Here is a 24,101-nt window from a genome sequence, read left to right as displayed (position 1 = left end):
AGCAACCACCCTGTGCCCAGCACTGTGCCCTGTGGGAACACGCACAGTACCCTTTGCTGCCCCGAGAAGGTGATGGAGACACAGAGAAGCAGAGCCACCAGCCCAGGGTCACCCAGTCAGCCAACCATAGAGGCAGGACGCAAACCCAGGTCAGTCAGCTGCCAAGCTGGTGCTCACAGCCCCCAGACCTTCAGCACCATTCCAGTTGGCCACCTCAGCCTCAGGACTGAAGGGCTTTTCCGTGGCCGGAAAAATAGGTCTCCAAGCGGCTCTGCAAGGGGGTCGCCTTCAGGAACCGGGCTGCTCTTGCTACACGTGGACAGCAGAGGGCGCCATGCTCCCAAGTTCAGTCTCGGCGGGTTCTGCCGTTACTGGCCAGTGGGGGCGACCCGTAGGCCAGACCCGTGAAAGCCAAGCAGGGATCAAGGCTGCCCCCGGGGGAAATGCAGTGAAACTACTTGTTCCTCTCTGTTAGGGGTTGAACTGTATCCCCTGAAAAGACATGCTGGAGTCCCACCTCTCAGTTCCCTATGACTGGCATTTGGAAACAGGGTCTTTGTACATATAACAAGAAAGACGAGGTCCTCGGTGTGGACCCTAATCCAACATGGCTGGTGTCCTGATGAGACGTGGACGCGTCATGTGAACACACACGGACGCACAGGGACCGCGCCACGCGAAGACAGGCAGAGGCTGGCGTGACGCAGCTGCCAAGCTAGGAACGCCAGGGGTGACGGCCACCTCCGGAAGCTAAGAGGCAATGAAGGATTCTCCCAGAGTTTCAGAGGGAACGTGGCACCGCGATTTCAGACTTCTAGCCTCCAGATCTGTGAAAGAATAAACTCCTGTTGTTTGAAGCCACCCAGTCTGTTGGGACTTTGTTAAGGCAGCCCCAGGACACGAACACACTCTCCCGGGTCAGGACTCTGCCCCTCACCGGGGCCCCTCCTTTCGTCCCTCCGTCAGGCTCGCCCCTAAGAGCCACCCTCCGCCTGTAGCCTGAGGCCATCCTCTGCTCCGAGCCCCTCCCCCACCATGGTCCCTGCATCCCCTTCAGGAGAAACCAGGCAGCCGCATGCCTCTGGGGCTTCGCACATGCTCTTCCTATGGTGTAAAGCCCCCTTCCCTTTGCAGGCCTCACACTGTTACGTGTTTTCAAAGCACGCTCTGCCTTCTGTCTCTGGGCACCCTTCTCTGACAACCCAGCCTCCAGGTTCAGGCTGGTTCAGGGCCTCCAGGCTGCACATCTCAGCTCGGCTAGCCCAGGGTCAGAGCCGTGGATCTGCCTGTCTGCGAGGCCCCTCCAGGCCAGGGCCTGGGTCTTATGGACACAGCCAGCCTCCGGTGGCCAGGCCAGGGCCTGACACACAGTCAGCTCTTAATAAATGTTGAAAGACAGAGGAAAGGGTCCAGTGATTAGGATTCCACACTTCCATGGCAGGGGGTGGGTGCAAATCTTGGGACTAAGATCCTGCAGGCTGCATGGTCGAGAAAAAGGAAAATAGGGAGGAAAATGGGAAGGAAGAGAAGAAAGGAGGTAGGGAGAAGGTGAAAAAGAGGGAGAGAAAATAGGGCAGCGGGAAGAGAAGGAGCTATTTCACCCTTGAGGGCCTACTCCACACCTGTCCTAACTGACCTGGTCCTTATCCCTGCGGAGGCTAACACCTTAGCCAAGGTACAGGAGTGCAGGGCTGGTTTCCTTAGCAGAGAACTCACATGACCCTGGGGGGGGCCCAGTCAGGGGGCAAGTTGAGGCAGGGAGTCTGAAGAGGGGGTGCCCCTCGGCAGCCAGAGGCACCAGAGACCCATATAAGAACCGAAAAGGGAGAGGCGGCCCCTTCCAGCTTCCCTTGCCATCACTTCTTTCAGATCAGATCAGATCAGTCCCTCAGTCGTGTCTGAGTCTGTGCGACCCCATGAATCGCAGCACGCCAGGCCTCCCTGTCCATCACCAACTCCCGGAGTTCACTCAGACTCATGTCCATCGAGTCAGTGATGCCATCCAGCCATCTCATCCTCTGTCATCCCCTTCTCCTCCTGCCCCCAATCCCTCCCAGCACCAGAGTCTTTTCCAATGAGTCAACTCTTCGCATGAGGTGGCCAAAGTACTGGAGTTTCAGCTTTAGCATCATTCCTTCCAAAGAAATCCCAGTGCTGATCTCCTCCAGAATGGACTGGTTGGTTCTCCTTGCAGTCCAAGGGACTCTCAAGAGTCTTCTCCAACACCACAGGTCAAAAGCATCCATTCTTCGGCGCTCAGCCTTCTTCACAGTCCAACTCTCACATCCATGCATGACCACAGGAAAAACCATAGCCTTGACTAGATGAACCTTTGTTGGCAAAGTAATGTCTCTGCTTTTGAATATGCTATCTAGGTTGGTCATAACTTTCCTTCCAAGGAATAAGTGTCTTTTAATTTCATGGCTGCAGTCACCATCTGCAGTGATTTTGGAGCCCAGAAAAATAAAGTCTGACACTGTTTCCACTGTTTCCCCATCTATTTCCCATGAAGTGATGGGACCGGATGCCATGATCTTTGTTTTCTGAATGTTGAGCTTTAAGCCAACTTTTTCACTCTCCACTTTCACCTTCATCAAGAGGCTTTTCAGTTCCTCTTCACTTTCTGCCATAAGGGTGGTGTCATCTGTATATCTGAGGTTATTGATATTTCTCCCGGCAATCTTGATTCCAGCTTGTGTTTCTTGCAGTCCAGCGTTTCTCATGATGTACTCTGCATATAGGTTAAATAAACAGGGTGACAATATACAGCCTTGACGTACTCCTTTTCCTATTTGGAACCAGTCTGTTGTGCCATGTCCAGTTCTAACTGTTGCTTCCTGACCTGCATACAAATTTCTCAAGAGGCAGATCAGGTGGTCTGGTATTCCCATCTCTTTCAGAATTTTCCACAGTTTATTGTGATCCACACAGGTAAAGGCTTTGTCGTAGTCAATAAAGCAGAAATAGATGTTTTTCTGGAACTCTCTTGCTTTTTCCATGATCCAGCGGATGTTGGCAATTTGATCTCTGGTTCCTCTGCCTTTTCTAAAACCAGCTTGAACATCAGGAAGTTCACGGTTCACATATTGCTGAAGCCTGGCTTGGAGAATTTTAAGCATTACTTTACTCGTGTGTGAGATGAGTGCAATTGTGCGGTAGTTTGAGCATTCTTTGGCATTGCCTTTCTTTGGGATTGGAATGAAAACTGACCTTTTCCAGTCTTGTGGCCACTGCTGAGTTTTCCAAATGTGCTGGCATTTTGAGTGCAGCACTTTCACAGCATCATCTTTCAGGATTTGGAATAGCTCAACTGGAATTCTATCACCTCCACTAGCTTTGTTCGTAGTGATGCTTTCTAAGGCCCACTTGACTTCACATTCCAGGATGTCTGGCTCTAGGTGAGTAATCACACCATGGTGATTATCTGGGTCTGGTGATGATCTGGTGAAGATCTTTTTTGTACAGTTCTTCTGTGTATTCTTGCCATCTCTTCTTAATATCTTCTGCTTCTGTTAGGTCCATACCATTTCTGTCCTTTATCAAGCCCATCTTTGCATGAAATGTTCCTTTGAGTATCTCTGATTTTCTTGAAGAGATCTCTAGTCTTTCCCATTCTGTTGTTTTCCTCTATTTCTTTGCATTGATTGCTGAAGAAGGCTTTCTTATCTCTTCTTGCTATTCTTTGGACCTCTGCATTCAGATGTTTATATCTTTCCTTTTCTCCTTTGCTTTTTGCTTCTCTTCTTTTCACAGCTATTTGTAAGGCCTCCCCAGACAGCCATTTTGCTTTTTTGCATTTCTTTTCCATGGGGATGGTCTTGATCCCTGTCTCCTGTACAATGTCACGAACCTCAGTCCACAGCTCATCAGGCACTCTATCTATCAGATCTAGGCCCTTAAATCTATTTCTCACTTCCACTGTATAATCATAAGAGATTTGATTTAGGTCGTACCTGAATGGTTTAGTGGTTTTCCCCACTTTCTTCAATTTAAGTCTGAATTTGGCAAGAAGGAGTTCATGGTCTGAGCCACAGTCAGCTCCTGGTCTTGTTTTTGCTGCGTGGAGATAGAGCTTCTCCATCTTTGGCTGCAAAGAATATAATCAATCTGATTTCGGTGTTGACCATCTGGTGATGTCCATGTGTAGAGTCTTCTCTTGTGTTGTGGGAAGAGGGTGTGTGTTATGACCAGTGCATTATTAGTCTTTGCCCTGCTTCATTCCGTATTCCAAGGCCAAATTTGCCTGTTCCTCCAGGTGTTTCTTGACTTCCTACTTTTGCATTCCAGTCCCCTATAATGAAAAGGACATCTTTTTTGGGTGTTAGTTCTAAAAGGTCATGTAGGTCTTCATAGAACCGTTCAACTTCAGCTTCTTCAGCATTACTGGTTGGGGCATAGACTTGGATTACTGTGATACTGAATGGTTTGCCTTGGAAACGAACAGAGATCATTCTGTCGTTTTTGAGATTGCATCCAAGTACTGCATTTCAGATCCTTTTGTTGACCATGATGGCTACTCCATTTCTTCTGAGGGATTCCTGCCCGCAGTAGTAGATATAATGGTCATCTGAGTTAAAGTCACCCATTCCAGACCATTTCAGTTCGCTGATTCCTAGAATGTCGACGTTCACTCTTGCCATCTCTTGTGTGACCACTTCCAATTTGCCCTGATTCATGGACCTGACCTTCCAGGTTCCTATGCAATATTGCTGTTTACAGCATCGGACCTTGCTTCTATCACCAGTCACATCCACAGCTGGGTATTGTTTTTGCTTTGGCTCCGTCCCTTCATTCTTTCTGGAGTTATTTCTCCACTGATCTCCAGTAGCATATTGGGCACCTACTGACCTGGGGAGTTTCTCTTTCAGTATCCTATCATTTTGCCTTTTCATACTGTTCATGGGGCTCTCAAGGCAAGAATACTGAAGTGGTTTGCCATTCCCCTCTCCAGTGGACCACATTCTGTCAGTTCTCTCCACCATGACACGCCCACCTTGGGTCGCCCCACGGGCATGGCTTAGTTTCATTGAGTTAGACAAGGCTGTGGTCCTAGTGTGATTAGATTGACTAGTTTTCTGTGAGTATGGTTTCAGTGTGTCTGCCCTCTGATGCCCTCTTGCAACACCTACCATCTTACTTGGGTTTCTCTTACCTTGGGCGTGGGGTATCTCTTCACGGCTGCTCCAGCAAAGCGCAGCCAATGATCCTTACCTTGGACGAGGGGTATCTCCTCACCACCGCCCTTCCTGACCTTCAACGTAGGATAGCTCCTCTAGGCCTTTGGCAAGCTCTTATTGAGCACCTGCTGTGTACACTGTGGGAGTGCTTGTCTCAGACAAGTACCTAAGGCATGCAGGTCCCGTGCACACACGAGCCCCCCGTGTCCTGGTTTTGGGCTCTGGCTTTCTTGTCCGGAGCTGGGGCAGCTGACTAGCCAGGAGTCCGCTGTCACCCCTCACCCGAGGCCAGGTGTGACCCAGCTCCAGGCGACACATCCACCTGCTGGATCTGGGCCTGGGAAGTTCTCTCCTCGCCCCTGAAGCCTCGTGCCCTCAAGGCTGTGATGAGTCACGGGCAGTTGCTCCAGACACATGGGGCGGCCACTGGAGCCTGGGTCACACAGTGAGGTTCCAGGCCTCTGTCGGGGGTGAGTGGTGCCCTTCCTGGCTCAAGGAGGCTCCTGCTGGGAACACAGGAGCCGGGGGTGGGGGCCCGGAGGCAGGGTGGAGAGCAGCCCCTGGGTGTGTAACGACAGGCGGTGTCACCTTTCAACATGCTGTGGGGCAAGTTTCGCTGCCCTTGTTTCACAGAGGAGGATGTGAATCCAGGCCAGTCAAGGGTCAGTGCCCTAGGCACCTGGTAAGGAATGACCTCGGCCAGGAAGAGAGGACAGGCCTGGCAGGAAGGGGTGGGGCCAGCAGCTCAGTAGAAGACAGGAGAGCCTGCAGGGAGACACACAGTGGGGCCTGCACTCAGGACCAGGGAGCCGGACCCCACACCGCCATGGGCAGCATGAGTGGGCAGGTGGGTGACCTGAGCCCCTCGCAGGAGAGGGCGCTGGCCCAGGTGAGTGTGGCAGGTGGTGGGGGAAGGGAGAGTCCTACACGGGCCTCAGTTTCTCCTAATGCCCCAGGGGCCCCTGATTCCCTCTGAGCTCTGTACCCCCAGGTCTCTTCCCAACTCTGAGGGTCTTGGAGGCCAGTGTCAGCATCAGCGCTATCCGATAGAAACATAACGTGAACCACAACTGCAGGCCATCTTTGTCACTTCAAAGTGTCTAACAGCCACATTACAAAAGGGAAAAGAAACAAGTGAAATCAATTTTGATAATATATTTTGCTCATTTACTTTTGGCCGGATCGTAGGGTCTTAGTTGCCAGACCAGGAACTGGGCCTCGGCGGTGAAAGCCATGTCCCAACCACTGCACTGCAGGGGAATTCCCTGTAATATATTTAACCCGATAGAGCCAAGTTGTTATCGTTGCAACAACGATATGTAATCAATATGTAATCAATTGCCACAACCTGTAATCAGTATAGAAAGGGTCGCGGGGATGTTTTTGGTACTGTCTTCAGAATCCTGCGTGTGTCTCAGACTCACGGCAGATCTCGATTTAGACTGGCCACGTCTCAGACTTAGTGTCCACTCCATTGGGCCCCACAGGGGAGCGCTGCTGGGGTGGCAGGTCCCAGCCTTAGCTATGATCTGGGGGACGCAGGAGCGGGCACGCGTCCTTTCTAGCTCGTTGGGGTCTTTCCCTCGGGCTTGAACACGGCAAGTGAGGGCTCCAGGCACAGTCGCTCACCTCAGTAGCATGGAGGGAGGCCCTGAATCCTGCCGTTGAAGAATTCTACATCTGAAAGAGGGCAGATTCCAGCTAGGCTGGGAGAATAAGTCCTCTTACAAGACAACTGGGGTCAAGGATTAGGTCTAGGGGCCTCTCTGGCCGTCCTGTGGTTGGGACTCGTCGCTTTCACTGCCAAGGGCCCGGGTTAGATCCCTGGTCCAGGAACGAGGGTCCCACAAGCCCCGTGGCTCACCAAAACAAACAAACAGAATTAGGTGCAGATCTTGGCAGAGCAGGTCACGTGAGCCTCAGATTCCTCCCTTGGGCGGGGGATGGGTGTACTAGCGGTATGATTAGCTCAGGGCCAAAGACTCTCTTGTGCTTCTTTCCTTCTTTAAACATATGTTAAACAAAATTCTTTCTTTGTCTGCGCGGGTTCTTAGTTGTGACATGCTCGGTCTTTGCTGCAGCCTGTGAGATCTCCTTCTCTGACCAGGGATCAAACCCAGGTCCCCTGCGCTGGGAGCTTGGAGTCTTATCCACTGGGCCACGAGGGAAACCCCTTCCTTGTGTTTCTGAGGACAGAGGTTATCAGCTCATTTGGGGCTGGGGGGCCCAGAGCTAGTTCTTTGACCCTCCTATTTGGAGTCGAAGGAGACTGAAATGCAGGAAGAGGAGAATGACTCGGGCCAGACGGCACTGGGACTGCTGAGTCCTGGTCCAGGTCCATGAGCCCCCAGAGCTGGCTCTGTCTCAGAGTCGTGACATTCACACAGAAGTGGCACCCTCAGCCCCTGGAGAGGGCTGGGGCCCAGCTAAACTGCCCCATCGTCTCCGGGGGCCTGTCTGCAGAGGGTCTTCTCAGGTTGGGTGGAGTCACCCCTCATTCAGGCCTGGATGATGCGGTGTGGATCAAACACACCATTTGCCTCTTGCTGTGTGACGCTGGGCAAATTGCTCCACCTCTCTGAGCCTAGATTCCATGTCACCTACCCTCCCACCTGAATTGACCTGGGGGCTCCCTGAGGGTGGAGAGCTGGGCCCTTAGGAGGACCCACCCTGCCCCCATGGGTGTCAGGGAAGAGTCAGCCCTATAAATCTCATTTATTCCACATTTCAGGGACTTCCCTGGCAGGTGCAGAGGTTGGGACTCTGCAATCTCACTACTGAGGGCCTGGGCTCAATCCCTGGTTGGGAACTACGATCTCACGAGCCTCATGGTACAGCCAAAATAAAAAAGGAAAAGAAAAAAAAATCTGCATCTCATCCTCTCTTGGGCAACTGGTTCATCATCACTGTCCCATTTCGCAAAGGGAGGAAGGGAACTGTCGTGACTTGGCCCAGGCCTCGGCTCCCCCAGCACAGGTGGGCCCCCTTTACTCAGACACCCCGTTGCCCGCGGGCTCTGCAGGCCTGTGGCACCGGCCTGTCCCCTGCGGCCGTGGGGTACCGTGCGGCCCTGCCCACCCGGGTCTCTCCCCGCTCTGCCCTCAGTTCCGGGAGAACGTGCAGGATATCCTGGCCGTCCTGCCCAGCACCGACGACTACTTTCTGCTCCGCTGGCTCCGAGGTGAGCACGGACGGTAACATGAGATGAAGGTCAAGGGCATACGAGGCCTCTCTTGTTGTGTCACAAGTTGCTGCAAATCACAGGCACTGGAAGCAACCGCAAATATGTATTATCTGTGTACACAGTTTCTGTGTACAATTTTAGTTTCTAACTGAGTAAGTATCAACAGATATAACCTAAAAGACAAAACTTCATTGGCATCCTCAATGATGTGTGAGTGGAAGAGGCTCTTGATTTACATAATTCCTGGCTCTGTGATTCCACCAGATACAGAGGGTCTGATCTCTTCAGGGTTTTAGAGCATTAGGAAAAGAACCCTGGGCACAGCATGGTCCCCAGGGCCCTGACGGTGGCCATGGATGTGGCAGGGACTCCACGTGCTGTTTCTCTGGACACCTTCTCTTCCTAGCTTCCTCTTGGGTAGTGCCTTCTTTCTCTACTGCCACCACCATGGCCCACCCAGGGGCACACCCACTGCTATCAGCCCAGGGAATCAGGGAGGCAGGAGATAAGGGGGCCGGGGGCCCCTCCCAGCCCCCGGGTAGCCACAGCCTGACCCTTCCAAGGCAGCCCCCAGCACTGGGCACCCAGAGCCTTCTTCCCTGAGCTCTTTGACTCTTCCAAGCACCTCTGAGTGGACAGTACCCCAGAGGCCAATAACCCACCGAGGGGCACAAGCTAGGATCACTGCCCCCAGGAGTCCACAACCACCACCCTATCTCCTCCTTGCAGCTCGGAGCTTTGACCTGAAGAAATCAGAGGCCATGCTGCGGAAGGTGAGGGCAACACCTGCCCGGCCCCGTTTCCTGCCCTTTGTGGCAGCTTAGCTCCCGGGCCAGGGATTGAACGCGGGCCTTCAGCCATGAAAGCCTGGACTCCTACCCACTGGACTGCCAGGAATTCCCTGTCTTTTCTTCTTTCCATCCTTCTTCCTTCCTTCTTTCTTTCCCTCTTCCCTTCCTTCCTTACTTTCTTGCAACGACCACTTATTGCACCTCAAAGTGGAGCCTCGCTGCTTCTCGCACTGGGGAGAGTGCAGTGGTGGAAAGAGAGAGAAAAGAAACCAGATCAATAAATAGACAAGGCAATTTCTGAGAGTGGAAATTGCAGCCAAGACAGTAAGGCAGAAAGAAGTGAGGGAGGGCAGGAAGGCCTTCCTTGCCGAAGGGCGATGTGTTGGCCCCAGCACGAATGCCCAAAAGGAGGCAGCCGTGTGATGACTGGAGACAGGGCAGAGCCGTGCAAAGGCCCTGAGGTGCGGGCGAGCTGGAGTAACCCAGGCGCACAGGAGGTTGTGCCCTAGAGAGAAAGGGGAGAGATACAGCTGAGTGGGTGGCCCAGGCCCATCCCCGGAGACCCAGCAGGCCACCTAGGGAGTCTAGGCTTTTGACTAAGGGTGACTGGCAGCTGGGGTTAGGGTTAGGGTTAGTCTGACCCTGCTTGTGGGGCTCCCTGGAAAGCCACGTGGGGACAGGAGCCTGGGGACCAGGAGGGATGACTCAGGGAGAGGCAGCTACGGATGCGGGCTTCACGTGGTCCCTTCTGAGTGTTTCTGTCCTCATCCGTGTCAGACCCCATCTCCTCCGTCCCCCTTGCATCCCCACCCTCAGTTCTGGGTCCATGGAGCCCGGGATGCCCTGGCGGGCCCTCAGTGGTTGCCGGCAGCGGGGCCTGGCCTGGCATCCCTGGGTCCCCGCAGACCCTTTGGCTCAGGAGGGGTCTTCAGCTGAGCCCCACCCTCCCTTGTCTCTAGCACATGAAGTTCCGGAAGCAACAAGATCTGGACAACATCCTCGCGTGGCAGCCCTCAGAGGTGAGCCCCCAGCGCCCTGCCCGCCCCAGACCTCGGCTCTCCATCAAACCCGCCCCCACCGCCCAGCCCTGCTCTCTTGTGCATCCATCCAGGTGGTCAGGCTGTACGAGCCCAGTGGCTTCTGCGGCCATGACAGGGAGGGTAGCCCCGTCTGGTACCACATCATCAGGGGCCTGGATCTCAAGGGCCTCCTCCTCTCCGTCTCCAAACAAGAGCTGCTCAGATTCAACTTCTGGAGCCTGGAGCTGCTCCTGCGAGACTGTGAGCAGCAGAGCCAGAAGGTGGGGGTCCCAGGGCCCCCCCATCCCCCTGGGCCGCCGAAATCTGGCCCCCTCCAAGACAGCCCCCAGCACTGGGCACCTGCCTCCCTGAGCTCCTCGGCTCCTCCCAGCACCTCCGAGTAGACACGGTTCGGGTGACCTGCCTTCCCAGGGGCATACGATGGGAGGGTGCCCCTCGGGACGGCCCTGTCTCCCTGCACTTGGCTTCCCGGCATGAAACCTCCACGCCAGCATGAGCCAGGCCCAGCCCTACTTCCTGTGGGCTGTGGGGGGCACAGACCCTCCTGGGGTCTCACCTCTCAGCATTCCTTTGCAGTTGGGGAAGAAAGTGGAGAAAATCTCGACTGTTTTTGATTTCGAGGGGCTGAGCCTGAGACATCTGTGGAAGCCAGGAGTGGAGCTTGTCCAGGAGGTGAGGGAGCCCTACCCAGGGGGCTGGGTGTCCCCTCGCCTGGGTCTCTGCCCCTCGCTTGCTGGTGTGGGCTGTGTGTGGGGAGGTTCTCTGACTCCACCCACAGTTTTGCGGCTCTTTTTTTTTCTTTTTTAAATATTTATGTATTTATTTATTTTGGCTGTCAGATCTTTGTGGAGCACAGACTTCTCTCTGGTTGAGGCTTGTGGGATCTTAGTTCCTTGACCAGGGATCCAACCCACGCTCCCTCCAGTGGAGGGTGGATTCCTGACCCACTGGACCATCACGGAAGACCCTGCAGGGATCCTTTCAAACCCGAAGTCTCTTAGGGCTGTGCCAAGCCACAGCCATCACCTCAGCATCACCACCGCACGTCCGGGAGGTCACAACAGCAGGGCTTGGTCCCCAGGCTGGTCAGGGTCCCCGTGGGTATCCCTTCCCCTCTTATACTCCCTCCCCGCTCACCCTCTCTTACCTGGGAGGGGGCTGGGAGCAAGTCATCTTCAGGGGTCCTGAGGAAGGAAGGGAGACCCTGATAAGGTCTGCCTCCGCCGGGGCAGCTAGCCTGCCTTTTCTTTCTGCTCAATCCAGGATAGCAGAGAACCTAAAAATTTTAACATTTCAAGAACCACCACGAGCGACTTCCCGGGCGGTCGAGTGGTTAAGGTTCCACGCTTCTAGTGCAAGGAGCACAGGTTCAATCCCTGGTTGGGAAACTAATCCCATAAACTGTGCGACGAGGTCCAAAAAAAAAAAGAACCACCATGAAAACATAATAAATTGAGAACACCAGACTCAAAAGGCCACGTATATTCCCTTGATATGAAATATCCAGATTAGGTAAATCCATAAGAGACAGAAAGCACGCTGGTAGTCAACCAGGGCTGCAGGGAGTGGGGAAGGGTGACTGCTATGGTTCGGGGTTCCTTCCGGCGTGGTGAGAATATTCTGCAACTAGACGGTGCTGATGGTTACACAGCCTGGTGAGTACACTGAGCCACTGAACTCTACACTGTGAAAGGGTGACATTTATGGGATGTAAATTACATTCCAATTACAAAAAAAAGCCATGCCTTGCCACTTTGAATGTTTCTTATCCTGGAAGCATTTTGTTCCCAAAGCCACATAGAGGGGAACCTTCCAGGGACCTGACTGAGGGGGATTTTTTTGGTCTGCAGGAGGTGGGGTCATCCCCTGGAAATCTGTCAAGAATTTGCACTCATGGCTTCGGGGGGCGTGTCTGAGACGGGGACCCGACAAACCGGACAGGGGGAGTTCCTCTTGTCTGGGCGGCTTTTGGGGTGTCTGGAGAGGCCTCAGGGGCCTTAAGGGGGCGGCATTTAGGCACCTGCATCTTGTGCATTGACCTGAGTTTGACCCTACAGTTTTTCTCAGCACTTGAGGCAAACTACCCTGAGATTTTGAAGAATTTAATTGTTGTGAAAGGTGAGTGAAGCAGTTCCGCATATGCATAAGTGGGGCTGGGGGGCGGTGCAGGGGACACGGAGGCAACGAGGCAGGGAAAGGAGACCCCAGGAAACCCTGAAACGGTGCCTGTCTCAGCCCCCAAGCTCTTCCCCGTGGCCTTCAACCTGATCAAGCCGTACATCACTGAGGAGACGCGCAGGAAGGTGCTGATCCTTGGAGGTGAGTGGGCAGCTCCTTTGCAGCTCCAGAACCTGGTCTGAGGGTGGCTCCTCCGCAGACCTGAGGGTTCCCGAACGCAAGGGCACCAGGCTCGGGAACACAGCTGCTCTGGGGGACCCACTCCCTTAGGCAGCAACTGTTGAGGCCAATGTGTCCACCTGCCAGAGGGCTGAGGGGCCAGGAGGGCTCTGAGAGACCCCAGAGGCAGCCTATGTGAGGGCCCCCAATTCTGGATTGAGAGATGTGAATTTGAGGGATGACTTTGTCTGTTATGAGCTGCAGGTGGGCTGAGTCACCAGCTCTGTCTGGGTCTCAGGTTCCTCAGGCTTCCCTGTAAAATGGGGAGCATAAGAGGCAGGTTTTTCAAATCACACATGTGCTCAGCTGCTCAGTCGTGTCCAACTCTTTGCGACTCCCTGCGCTATAACCTGTCAGGCTCCTCTGTCCATGGGATTCCCCAGGCAAGAATACTGGAGTGGGGTGCCATTTCCTTCTCCAGGAGATCTTCTGGACCGAGGGATTGAACCCCCGTCTCCTGCATTGGCAGGCGGATTCTTTACAACTCACCTGTGAGTTGTTCTTTACAACACCACCTGTGAGCTGCAAGTGGGCTGAGTCACCGGCTCTGAGTCTCAGATTCCTCAGTTTCCCCCCATAAAATGGGGAGAAAAAGATGCAGGTTTTCCAAATTACATACCTGATAACATTTGGAAATTTAGAAAAATATAGAAATATATCAAGAAGAAAGAGTAAATCCTGTCTCTCAAGGAACTATTATTAACATGTACTATCTTTTCAAAGAAATTCATTTTAAAAAAATGGGTTCATACCACGTTATACTCTTTTAGAACCTACCTTTTTCACATACCATGTGATAAACTTTATTTCATTTTGGTAAAGTCCAAAATTTAGGGTTATTTTTTTTTTTTTTTTACCATTAGGGAAGAGTGAGGTGTGAAGATGCTTATAGATGAATCTTTGTACACATCTTAATTTTTTTCCATAAAATAATAGCCTAGAAATGAAGAGTTCTTTTCCCTTAAAGAGAATGCACGGGAAGTCTGTTTCATTTCTGTGTCCACACTGCCCCAGGGCATGCTGGGAGTTCACCTCTGCTTCCTCCCACTTTGCTCCCATAATGCTCTCACTCCTTAGTGGACCAACCTTGGCTTGTCAGAGCAGTGTTGGGGGAGGAGGGCTGATACACCCTCCCCCCAGTTCTGAGAGTGCTGGAGCTGCAGGAGCTGAGGGCAGGGACTGACTGGAAGGCTGAGTTCAGTCTCCGAGGGAAAGGGAAGCCCAGGGTAGACAAGCCCCTGCTCAGCCTCACGCTCCAGGAGACACTGATCTGAGTCCCTGCAAAGATGGTGGTCCAGTGGTTAGACTCAGCGCTTTTATTGCCGAGGTCCCGGGTTCGATCCCTGGTCAGGGAACTAAGATCCCACAAACTACGTGGCATGGTCAAAAAAAAAAAAAAAAAAAGATGCCTCATGGTCCAACACCTGGACGGATAGGGGTGGGTACCAGGGCTGAAGGGGCAGGAACTGGTCACACAGACACTGTGGACCTAGATCTTCTTGGCTTCTGTCCTGGAGGCGCTGAGAGTATGTGGGAGGTAGGGGGAGGCTGTCATATGGACAGGACGGCCCTGGACTTGGCCCCACTTCCCTCTGTTGAACCCCCGACCCCCCCCACAGAGCCCCACTTTTGTCCCCACAGGCAATTGGAAGCAAGAGTTGCTGAAATTCATCAGCCCCGACCAGCTGCCCGTGGAGTTCGGGGGGACCATGACTGACCCCGATGGCAACCCCAAGTGCCTGACCAAGGTCCGGTGCCCAGAGGACGGGGAGGGAGGGGAGATGGCCGTGGTGCGGTGCCCGCTCACCACCCTCGCCTGCAGATCAACTACGGGGGCGACGTGCCCCAGCATTACTTCCTGCGCAACCACGTGAGGGTGCAGTACGACCACCAGGCGACCGTGGGCCGGGGCTCCTCCCTGCAGGTGGACAACGAGATCCTGTTCCCGGGCTGCGTGCTCAGGTGGGCACGGCGCCCCCCACACACACCTGGTGTGGTCGGGAGGGGCCTGGAGCCCAGGCAGGTGGCGGTCAGTGGGGCCCTGTCCCCTGCAGGTGGCAGTTTGCGTCGGACGGAGGGGACATAGGCTTCGGGGTTTTCCTGAAGACCAAGATGGGGGAGCGGCAGCGGGCCGCGGAGATGACGGAGGTCCTGGCCAGCCAGCGCTACAACGCCCACATGGTGCCCGAGGACGGGAGCCTCACCTGCACGGAAGCCGGCGTCTGTGAGTGTTGGCAGGGATGGCTCCTCCTGGACCTGGGCGTGGGGGGCAGGTGCACTGCGTGCATCAGGTCCCACCAGGCAGGGGCCCTGGCTCCGGGCTCTCGGGTGAGGCAGTGGCACCCAGGTCTAGTACCTGCACAGGAGGGCGAGGTCCCAGGTGGGCGTCCTCTCTGAATGTCTGTCCCGCCGACGCAGACATCCTGAGGTTTGACAACACCTACAGCCTGATCCACCCCAAGCACATCAGCTACACCGTGGAGGTGCTGCTCCCGGACCAAACCTCCCTGGAGAAGATAGAGAAATTCTAGACAAGCCTCGCGGCTCCCACACCCTCCTCTGTGGCCTCTAGGTCCGCAGTGAGCTCACAGCCTTCCCTAGCCAGACTGCCCTCCAAGCTCCCCAGGAACGGGGATCCTACCGAGCTGGTCCAGCCCATCTGTCACAGTGGGTCTGCATCTTTGGAACTGCGGGACTGTGGCAGCCAGCAAAGCAACAGAAACTCTCCAGCCGTGTGATTCAAGCTCAGAGAAAACTCGCGGCCCCTTTTCTACCAACCGATACTGAGTTGGGAGTTCCCGTTCTGAAATACATCGTGTTAAAACAAAAAAATGTGCAGGGCTTCCCTGATGGCTCAGTGGTAAAGAATCTGCTTGCCAAAGAGGGAGACATAGGTTTGATCCCAGACCCGGGAAGCTCCCACATGCCGCAGAGCAGCTGAATCCGTGCACCGCAGCTACTGAGCCTGCGCTCTGGAGTTCAGGGGCCGCAACTACTGAAGCGTGAGCCCCCGAGAGCCCGTGCTCCGCAAGAGAGCCCACCACAACCGGAGGCTAAGCACCGCAACCAGGGAGTGGCCTTCCGCTCGCTGCGACTGGAGGATAGCCCACGCACAGCAGTGAAGACCCAGCACAGCCAAAAGTAAATAAATAAATACTTTAAAAAAGAAAGAAAATGTGAAATATAATATGACCGACAGAACTGGAAACAATTGCCATTTAAAAGATAATGCATTACTCATAGTTCCCAAGAGGAGAGGGCATGGATGCCACAGGGGATCACCCGCAGAAACGGTGGGTGGGCGTGGGTGGGAGGGGGGTGGTCATGAGGTGGAAGGAGGGGGAGGACCTGCAGGCAAAAGCCTTTGTTATGGTTTCCCCGGAAGGAATGGGTGAGGCGGGGTCAGCAGGCCTAGAATGGGCTATTTTGGGTGATTTCCTCAGGCTCTGGGGTCAAGGGGTTGTCCCATTTGTCTGGAACCTGGTTCTGGGTACCAGTTGCCCTGAATTTGAGCCTGATGCAGGAGGAGGCTGGAGTGTGGGCTCCGTATTTGAAAAGCACACTCGTGGGCAAGACTCTCTCTTGTTGTTCAGTCGCTCAGTCGTGGCCAACTCTTTGCGACCCCACGGACTGCAGCTCGTCAGGCTTCCCTGTCCTTCACTATCCCTCGGAGCTTGCTCAGACTCACGCTCAACAAGTCAATGATGCCATCCAACTGTCTCATCCTCTATCGCCCCCTTCCCTTCCTGCCCTCAGTCTTTCCCAGCATCAAGGTCTTGGACTGTCTCTCTAGGAACTGGCTATCCCTGGGAGGGGTGGTCCCTCCAGGGTCAACAAAGCCCCAGGTGTCAAAGCATCAGAACACAGAAAATAGGAGACGTGATTAATACACTTGCCTAGCAAGCAGCTGTGCCGCTGCCCCTCTGAATGCACATTCCTTCCCCATGGAGAAAGAAGTCTTGGCTCACACGCTCCCCTTCCTACTGTGAGGGTATCTAAGAATTGGTTCACCTGCTCAGCCTCCATCCTCTCAGGGACTCCCCTGCTGGTCCAGTGGCTAAGACTCCAGCTCCGAATGCAGGGTGCCTGGGTTCGATCCCTGGTCAGGGAACTAGATCCCTCATGCTGCAGCTGACGTCCCTGCGTCACAACCAAGACCGGATGCAGTTAAAAAATAAATAAATAAAAAAGAAAGAAATTGCATTTTGTTTCAGCAGAGTTGAGTTCAGTTTATGCCAGTCTCTCTTCCCTATTTCGATAGCTAATGCTTAATAAAATCCATCTTTACCTCTTTAACTAGCGTTTGACTTTGTTCATCTTTGACACTACCCAGCCAGACACGGTTGGTACAGGAAGTGTCCACCCTTGTGGAAAGCTCTACTGAGCAGTGTGTACATCGTGGGGTGTACGAGGTGGCCTTCTGAGGAGAGGAACACCAGAGACAAACTGAGCCTTCATCTCAGAAGTCATCCTCCAGAGAGCCCCACCAGTGAGGCAGGGTAGAGAGAAATGGGACCAATGATCAATAAAAATGGGAAAGCATAGAAAGATATTTGAGAAGAAGGAAAGGGCCATTCTAAGTTGTAAACGAACAAACCATGAATAAAAAGTGTAAACTTTCAAAGTCTGATCGAGGTAACAAGTGAACTTGAGCTATTGATAGTAAATTCAGCCTGATACCATCAGTTCAGGCTTTAATCACCTTGGGAGAAACCCCCAGATATATGCCACCCAATCCAGAGTTAATTGGCCAATAACTCAAAGCTTTGATACCAAGAAATATCTAAAACATTTTACTTTTCCATTTGGATCTATGGAGATTTAAAGTTCCAACACAACAGTGGAAAACGAATATTGAAATTTAAAGATGTCAAAGAATACAGTTGTAACCCAAGGACTACACCAAAGGAAGGTACGGAGACAAATACATGGTTGCTGTTGCGTCCTAAGTCGTGTCCAAGCCTTTTGCGACCCCATGAACTGTAGCCCGTCGGGCTCCCCTGTCCATGGGATTTCCCAGGCATGAATACTGGAGTGGATCGCCATTTCGTTTTCCAGGCGCTCGTCCCGACTCAGGGCCTGAACCTGCATCTGCTATATTGGCAGGTCTAATACCTGCCAAAGGTATTCTCTGGACACCAGAGAAGCCCAGGAAACAAGTATAAGAAAGAATCAATAAAGTAGTTTCAATGGGATGTCTCTAGAACAAGCTTAAATAAAACTGTAGTAACAATTTTTGGATTCACTGGGTTTCTGTATTTGCTCTTTGGGTATTTGAAGTGCTCAAAACCATCAGCTGTAATGAATTTGTAGTTTACAGGTAGGGTATAATTCCCATGGATCAGACACGGAGTAGCTCTTTGATGATTCCCCAAGTGAGGTTGTGACAGAGCTCTGGTTTGGTACAGAGTCCAGGCTCTGACCTGCCCCAGCTCACTGTTCGCTCCCCCACGCTCCCCGCCCACCTCCACCATAAATTTGTGCAATAGCGTCCTGACCAGTGTTTCTTCTCTGAACATTTGCCCTGGCCAGGCCACCCTTCACACCAGGCCACCCTTCAACCCACGCCCAAGGTTATCTTCCTGCCGCAGGAGGAATCACATCCATGTTTTCTTTGAAAAGCTTCAAAGGCCACCGCCCACTCTGACAGCTCATAGGCATAGTCCCCAGCGTGGCCTGACCTCAGTCTTCTGAGCCCCCTGCCCTTGGAGTATCCCTCTTCCCTTTTGCCTCTGGAGGCTTCTTTATGCAAACCCCTCCATCCAGAACATCTTCCTCCTATTCCTGTCTTAGAGGCCCAACTCAAATACCACCTCCTCTGGGGGACATTCCAAGACCTCCAGAGCAGTGGTCTTGCTCAGACTTCTATTAGAACCCTCTATCTTCAGGCAGCCAGGACAGATATTGGTTAAGGATACAGGACTTGAGTGCAAATAAGGGTTCAAACCCTGGTTCTGGCTCTTACCAGCCTGTGAGGCTCAGTCTGGCACATGTGAAATGGGCACGTGGATCCAAAGATGAGCAGCAAATATGACCCATGCCTTCACGGGGCTGACAGGTAAGGGGCTGAATCAGATGTCAAACCAAGCCATGTCTACTGAGAGCAAGTCTCTGCAACAGAGGAGCAGGGGTCTGCCTGAGCATTTAGGAGATGGAAGGAGACGGGGAGGCACGAATAGGCAGTATGGGAGGAGGAGGGCAGGGAAGTGAGCTCAAGTCAGAAGGAATGGCGTGTGCAAAGGCCCTGTAGCAGGTAGCAGCAAGGGGAGACAGGTAGCTCCACACACACCCTATTTGGTCATTTGTGGTTTGGAAAGGCCAGGTCCCTCTTGTCTTTTGTAGGAGAAGAAAGACAGGCATCCAATTATGGCCCCTGATCCGCCTCTTTCCCTGGTCCCAGGTCTTTGGGGGTCGTGGGTCAGAATCCCCTTGGCCACCTCTCTCTCTCCCAGGCTCTTGTGGCCATCTCCGTGTCTAGGGTATAGATGATCCTGGGGGTATGGTCATGTAAGGTCCTGTCTTTCCTGGGGTCACCCCGAATTGGTTGGAGGAGCCAAGGAGACACTCCCCCAGCTGCCCTAGAGCCTAGTCTCCATTTCCCAGGCAGGCCCAGGTGTGACGCTGCCCTGCCTTGGGCATCTGAGTCAGGTGGACCTTCTCTCTCAATCCCTCCACCTCCGGTGACCCAAGCCAAGCCCTACATCCCTGGAGGAACATCCAGCGGCATTTGCCCAGCCTAGACATCCACAGAATGGGGTCAGTTTAGCCGTGATGGGGGAAGACTGGGCAGGAGCTCCTGGCAGAGCTGATCTCATGCCAACAAATGGAGATGGCCTTCACCGCACGGGCTTCCCTTCAGTTAGCAGGTTACAGGTGTGAATGAGGACTGCGAGCAGGGCCCCTGAGAGATGTCAGGAATTTTAGGAGCAGCTGGGAGGTAGGAGGGAGAGATTCCGCCGTGAGTGGGCAGGGAGGTCAGGGATCGGGGTCACATACCGTGACACTGCCGTCATCACAGCCCGGCTTCTGGGCCCATGGGTCAGGAGCACCAAGGAAATGAGCCAAGTTTCAGAAAGTGGGAGGAGACAGCACATTACATAAGAGGGGATCCGGCTGCCTGGCGCCCAGATGGGTAGAATGGAAGTCCTCTATGCCCAGTGATGGCTCAGGCTCGGGACAGGACACCTGTACTGCGTGGGAAAAACAGGGACTCAACGTTGACCTGGAACCATCCTCGGCAGACAGAGGCTTAGCAGCTGGCCCTGCACCAACTGTCTAGATTCCAATCCTGGCTTTGCTGCTTGCCGAGTGTGAGACCTGGCGGGGAGGGGTTTGGTTTCAGTTTTCTCACCCATAAGTGGGAACAGTCGTAGGACCAACCTTGGAATGTGTCCGGATGAGACGATGCTGGACTGTCCATACGGCAACCACTGTCCACCTGTGTTAATTGGCTCGACTACCTCCACAGAGCACCCAAACCGAGAGGCTCCAGCAGGAGGCTTATTGTCTCATAGATCTGGAGGCTAGAAGGCCGGGATCAAGGGGCTGGGAGGCTTGGTTCCCTTTGAGGACGGGGGGGAAGAATCTATTCTCTGCTTCTCCCCTAGCTTCTGGCGGTTTGCTGGCTGTCTTTGGTGTTGTGCGGCTCATATATAGAAGCATTGCCCCAACCCCCCCCTTCATCTTCACGTGGCCTCCTCCCTGTCGGCATGGATGTACCCAAATTCCCCCTTTTCATAAGGACATTAGTCATGGTGGATTAGGGGCCCACCCCACTCCACTCTGACCTCATTTTAACTAATTACATCTGTAAGGACCCTGTTTCTTAGATGCTGGGAATTAGGATTTCAATGTATGAATTGGGGGGCGGACACAATGCAGTCCGTAACGCCACAAGTGGGGAGTTCCCTGGCAGTGCAGTGGTTAGGACTTCTCGCTTTCACTGCCACGGGCCCGGGTTCAATCTCTGACTAGGGGACTAAGGCCCTGCAAGCTGTGAGACGTGACCAATAAAACCAAACCAAAACAGACAGGGGCTTCTCTGGTAGCTCAGTGGTAAAGATTCTGCCTGCCAATGCAGGAGACATGGGTTTGATCCCCCATCCGGGAAGATCCCTTATGCCTCAGAGCAACTGGGCCTGTGTTCTAGAGCCTGGGGGCAGCAATGACTGAGCCCACACGCCTGCCCCCTAGAGTCTGAGCTCAGCGTCAAGAGAAGCCCCCGCAACGAGAAACCCCCGCACTGCAATGAAGAGTAGCCCCGCTCGCCGCAACTAGAGCAAAGCCCACGCAGCAAGGAAGACCTAGCACAGCCAAAAAGAAATAAATACATGAATGAAAATGTAAAAACAAGCAAACAGAACACCGTATGTGGCGGGTCCAGCATTTGAAATGAGGCTGGTTGGAGCTGAAATGTGCCACCCAAAACGAAGGCTGGACTTCAAAGACTTGATCCAAAGAAAAAAAAGAATGCACGATCAGCTCAGTTCAGGCACTCAGTAATGTATGACTCTTTGCAACCCCATGGTCTGCAGCACACCAGGCTTCCCTGTCCATCACCAACTCCCAGAGCTTGCTCAAACTCATGCCCATCATGCTGGTGATGCCATCCAACCACCTCATCCTCTGTCGTCCCCTTCTCCTCCCGCCTTCAATCTTTCCCAGCATCAGGGTCTTTTCCAATGAGTCAGTTCTGCACATCAGGTGGCCAAAGTATTGGAGTTTCAGCATCAGTCCTTCCAATGAATATTCAGGACTGATTTCCTTTAAGATGGACTGGCTGGATCTCCTTGCAGTCCAAGGGACTCTCAAGAGTCTTCTCTAACACGGCAGTTCAAAACATCAATTCTTCAGTGCTCAGCTTTCTTTATAGTCCAACTCTCACATCCGTACATGACTACTGGGAAAACCATAACTTTGACTAGATGGACCTTTGTTGGTAGAGTAATGTCTCTGCCTTTTAAAAGCTGTCTAGATTGGTCATAGTTTTTCTTCCAAGGAGCAAGCGTCTTTTAATTTCATGGCTGCAGTCACTATCCGCAGTGATTTTGGAGCCCCCCAAAATAAAGTCTGTCACTGTTTCCATTGTTTCCCCATCTATTTGCCATGAAGTACAGTGATGGGACCCAATGTCATGATCTTAGTTTTCTGAACGTTGAGCGTTAAGCCAACTTTTTCACTCTCGTCTTTCACTTTCATCAAGAAGCTCTTTAGTTCTTTGATTTCTCTCACTATTAACTTATTGATTAAATAATGATTTCATTTATTAAGCATATCGATTATACACCAAAATGATAATACTTCGGAGGCATTATCTTAAATAAACTGTATTATTACAATTAAAATTTTCATGTGTCTAAATTTTAATTTAATGTGTTTAAAATTTAAGTCTTTACATTTTAAAGAACTTAAAATTACCAATGTGGCTCCCATTACCTATTAAACAGCCTGAACTAATATTTACAAAGCCCTTAGGGCAGGGCCTGGCCCGTAGAAAACATTGGCAAAGTGTTAGTTAAATAAAGACTTCTCTTCAGAGGTGGCTTGTTACCTGTGGTATTTAAAAACTATGATTTCCCAAGGAGTGAGAAAAGTTGGGGACACGTCTCTTCTCTTGTCTGCCTTTTCTTTTATTTAGTGGAGTTTGTTTTACATTCTGGAAGCATAGGGCTCCCCACGTGGCGCAGTGGTAAAGAATCCGCTGCAATGGAGGAGATGCGGGTTCGATTCCTGGGCTGGGAAGATCCCCTGGAGGAGGAGGTGGCAACCCACTGCAGTATTCTTGCCTGGAAAATCCCCTGGACCAGGAGTCTTGTGGGCTGCAGTCCACGGGGTGGCACAGAGTTGGTGACGACTGCGCACTGAGCTCACACACCACACGGCGTATGTCACGTGGTCCTGCCTTCTCCAACTTGTTTCACGGTATTTTTTCCATGTTGCTATAACGTCTTCATCATCATATTAAGCGCAGTGGTTTTCTGAAAAATCGTTTCCAATATTCCTATTAACCACAAACAACTTTAAGCTGGAAATCTTTTGTTAGTTAGGATTATTATTGGGTAACGTGGTAAACGATTGAAGGATTCTAATAATAGGTATTGTCCGTAGTTTCTAGAAAAGCTGAAGTGGATTTGCAGTCCTGCCAGCAACATATGAATGTCTCCGTTTCACCAACTTATAATGAAATTTATTTTCGTTTTTAAAGCGATTTTGTGTCTGTGTGTTTGTGTGTGTTTATTTTCTTTTGTTGCTGATTTGTTGGAGGAAAAAGCATGTCATTGCTTGTATACATACTCCTTTGGTGACCTGGAGGTTAAGCATTAACCACGTGATTATTGCCACTGTGCATGTTCTCTTCTGGTAATTGGTGCCTTGCGTCCTTTGGCCATTTTTATCAGTTTGCCTGCCTTCTTTATAATGGCGTTTCCCAACCTTTTTTGGAACCAGGGACCAGTTTCGTGGAAGCCGATTTTCCCACAGACCCCAAGGGGGTGGGGGTGGTTTCAGGGTGACTCAACACATGACAGTCACTGTGCACTTGATTTCTGCTCTCGTTACATCAGCTCCACTCAGAGCATCAGGCGTCAGATCCCGGAGGCTGCGGACCCCTGCTTTATGAGGATGTCAATTTCTGTCCCATTTTATTTTTTCCCAAATTCACATTAGCCAATAGTGACTAAATGCCTGAATTCCATTTCTTGTTTCACAGATTTTTGTATGTTTATGTAGGCAAACCAATTGATCGCCCTTTGTGATTTCTGTCATTGTTTTTAAGTGCAGACCATCCCCTTCTAGAAACGTGGTAAGCGTCGCTTCTACTTTCTTTTAGCCTTTGGTAATTTCTTTTTCTTTTTTCCTTAAGATTTAAAATCCTTCCAGGACAGTACTGCCCAAATGAAGTATAATGCAAGCCACAAATGTGAGCCACACATGTAATTTTAACTTTTCTGGTCCTCACATTCTTACAAAGTGAAAACAGAGAAGGCAGAGAGCACAGAGGATTTGTAGGGCAGTGAGCTTGTGAATTTACTCTCTATGGTACCACGACGGTGAATATGTCATTATACATTGACCAACCCATAGCATGTACAACACCAAGTCACTGATTGTAATCAATGTCCCTGCTGGTGGGGGGCGTCCACGGTGGGGGAGGCTGTGGGGTGAAGGGACGGGGGTATATGAGAGCTCTCTATACTTCTTTCTGCCCAGTTTTGCTGTGAATCCAAAACTGCCCTTAAAAATAAGTTTATTAATTAAAAAATTATAGATTATTAAAAAGTGAAAAAATGGTGCAATTAATGTTAACAATATATTAACCCAGTGTATCAAAAAATATTACTTCAAGATGTAATCTGTATAACAATTAATGAGCTATTTCATTTCATTTCGGGGAGTGCTGTCTTCAAGGTCTGGTGTGCATTTCACAGTTACAGCTCATCTCCATTTGCACTAATGACAAGCCACGTTCCCAATGCCCGGCCACACATGGCTGGCGGCCACCAGCTTGGCCAGC

General features: G+C 52.0%; 1 protein-coding gene across 7 annotated transcripts; it reads left to right on the top strand.

The window, feature by feature from the left end:
• The first annotated feature begins 5,917 nt into the window (after window positions 1-5,917).
• On the top strand, window positions 5,918-15,879 carry LOC109571403 (putative SEC14-like protein 6). 7 transcript variants are annotated; one of them, XM_019977854.2, is made up of 12 exons: window positions 5,918-6,066; window positions 8,283-8,358; window positions 9,091-9,134; window positions 10,112-10,171; window positions 10,264-10,452; window positions 10,769-10,864; window positions 12,250-12,310; window positions 12,428-12,511; window positions 14,231-14,337; window positions 14,412-14,551; window positions 14,644-14,813; window positions 15,008-15,879. In XM_019977854.2, the coding sequence occupies exons 1-12, from the start codon at window positions 6,004-6,006 to the stop codon at window positions 15,118-15,120; spliced, it is 1,203 nt and encodes a 400-aa protein (XP_019833413.2). In that variant the 5' UTR covers window positions 5,918-6,003; the 3' UTR covers window positions 15,121-15,879. The 7 variants fall into 7 exon arrangements, with proteins under 7 accessions (XP_019833413.2, XP_070625957.1, XP_070625958.1 ...); XM_070769859.1 differs by having other exon boundaries at window positions 5,934-6,066; window positions 7,909-8,358; XM_070769855.1 differs by having other exon boundaries at window positions 5,976-6,024.
• Window positions 15,880-24,101: the final 8,222 nt, after the last annotated feature.

The sequence above is a fragment of the Bos indicus genome, chromosome 17 (assembly GCF_029378745.1).
Source record: "Bos indicus isolate NIAB-ARS_2022 breed Sahiwal x Tharparkar chromosome 17, NIAB-ARS_B.indTharparkar_mat_pri_1.0, whole genome shotgun sequence".
Classification (NCBI taxonomy): domain Eukaryota; kingdom Metazoa; phylum Chordata; class Mammalia; order Artiodactyla; family Bovidae; genus Bos; species Bos indicus.
Note: the sequence above shows the minus strand (reverse complement) of the source record. Positions and strands in the feature narration are given on the sequence as shown.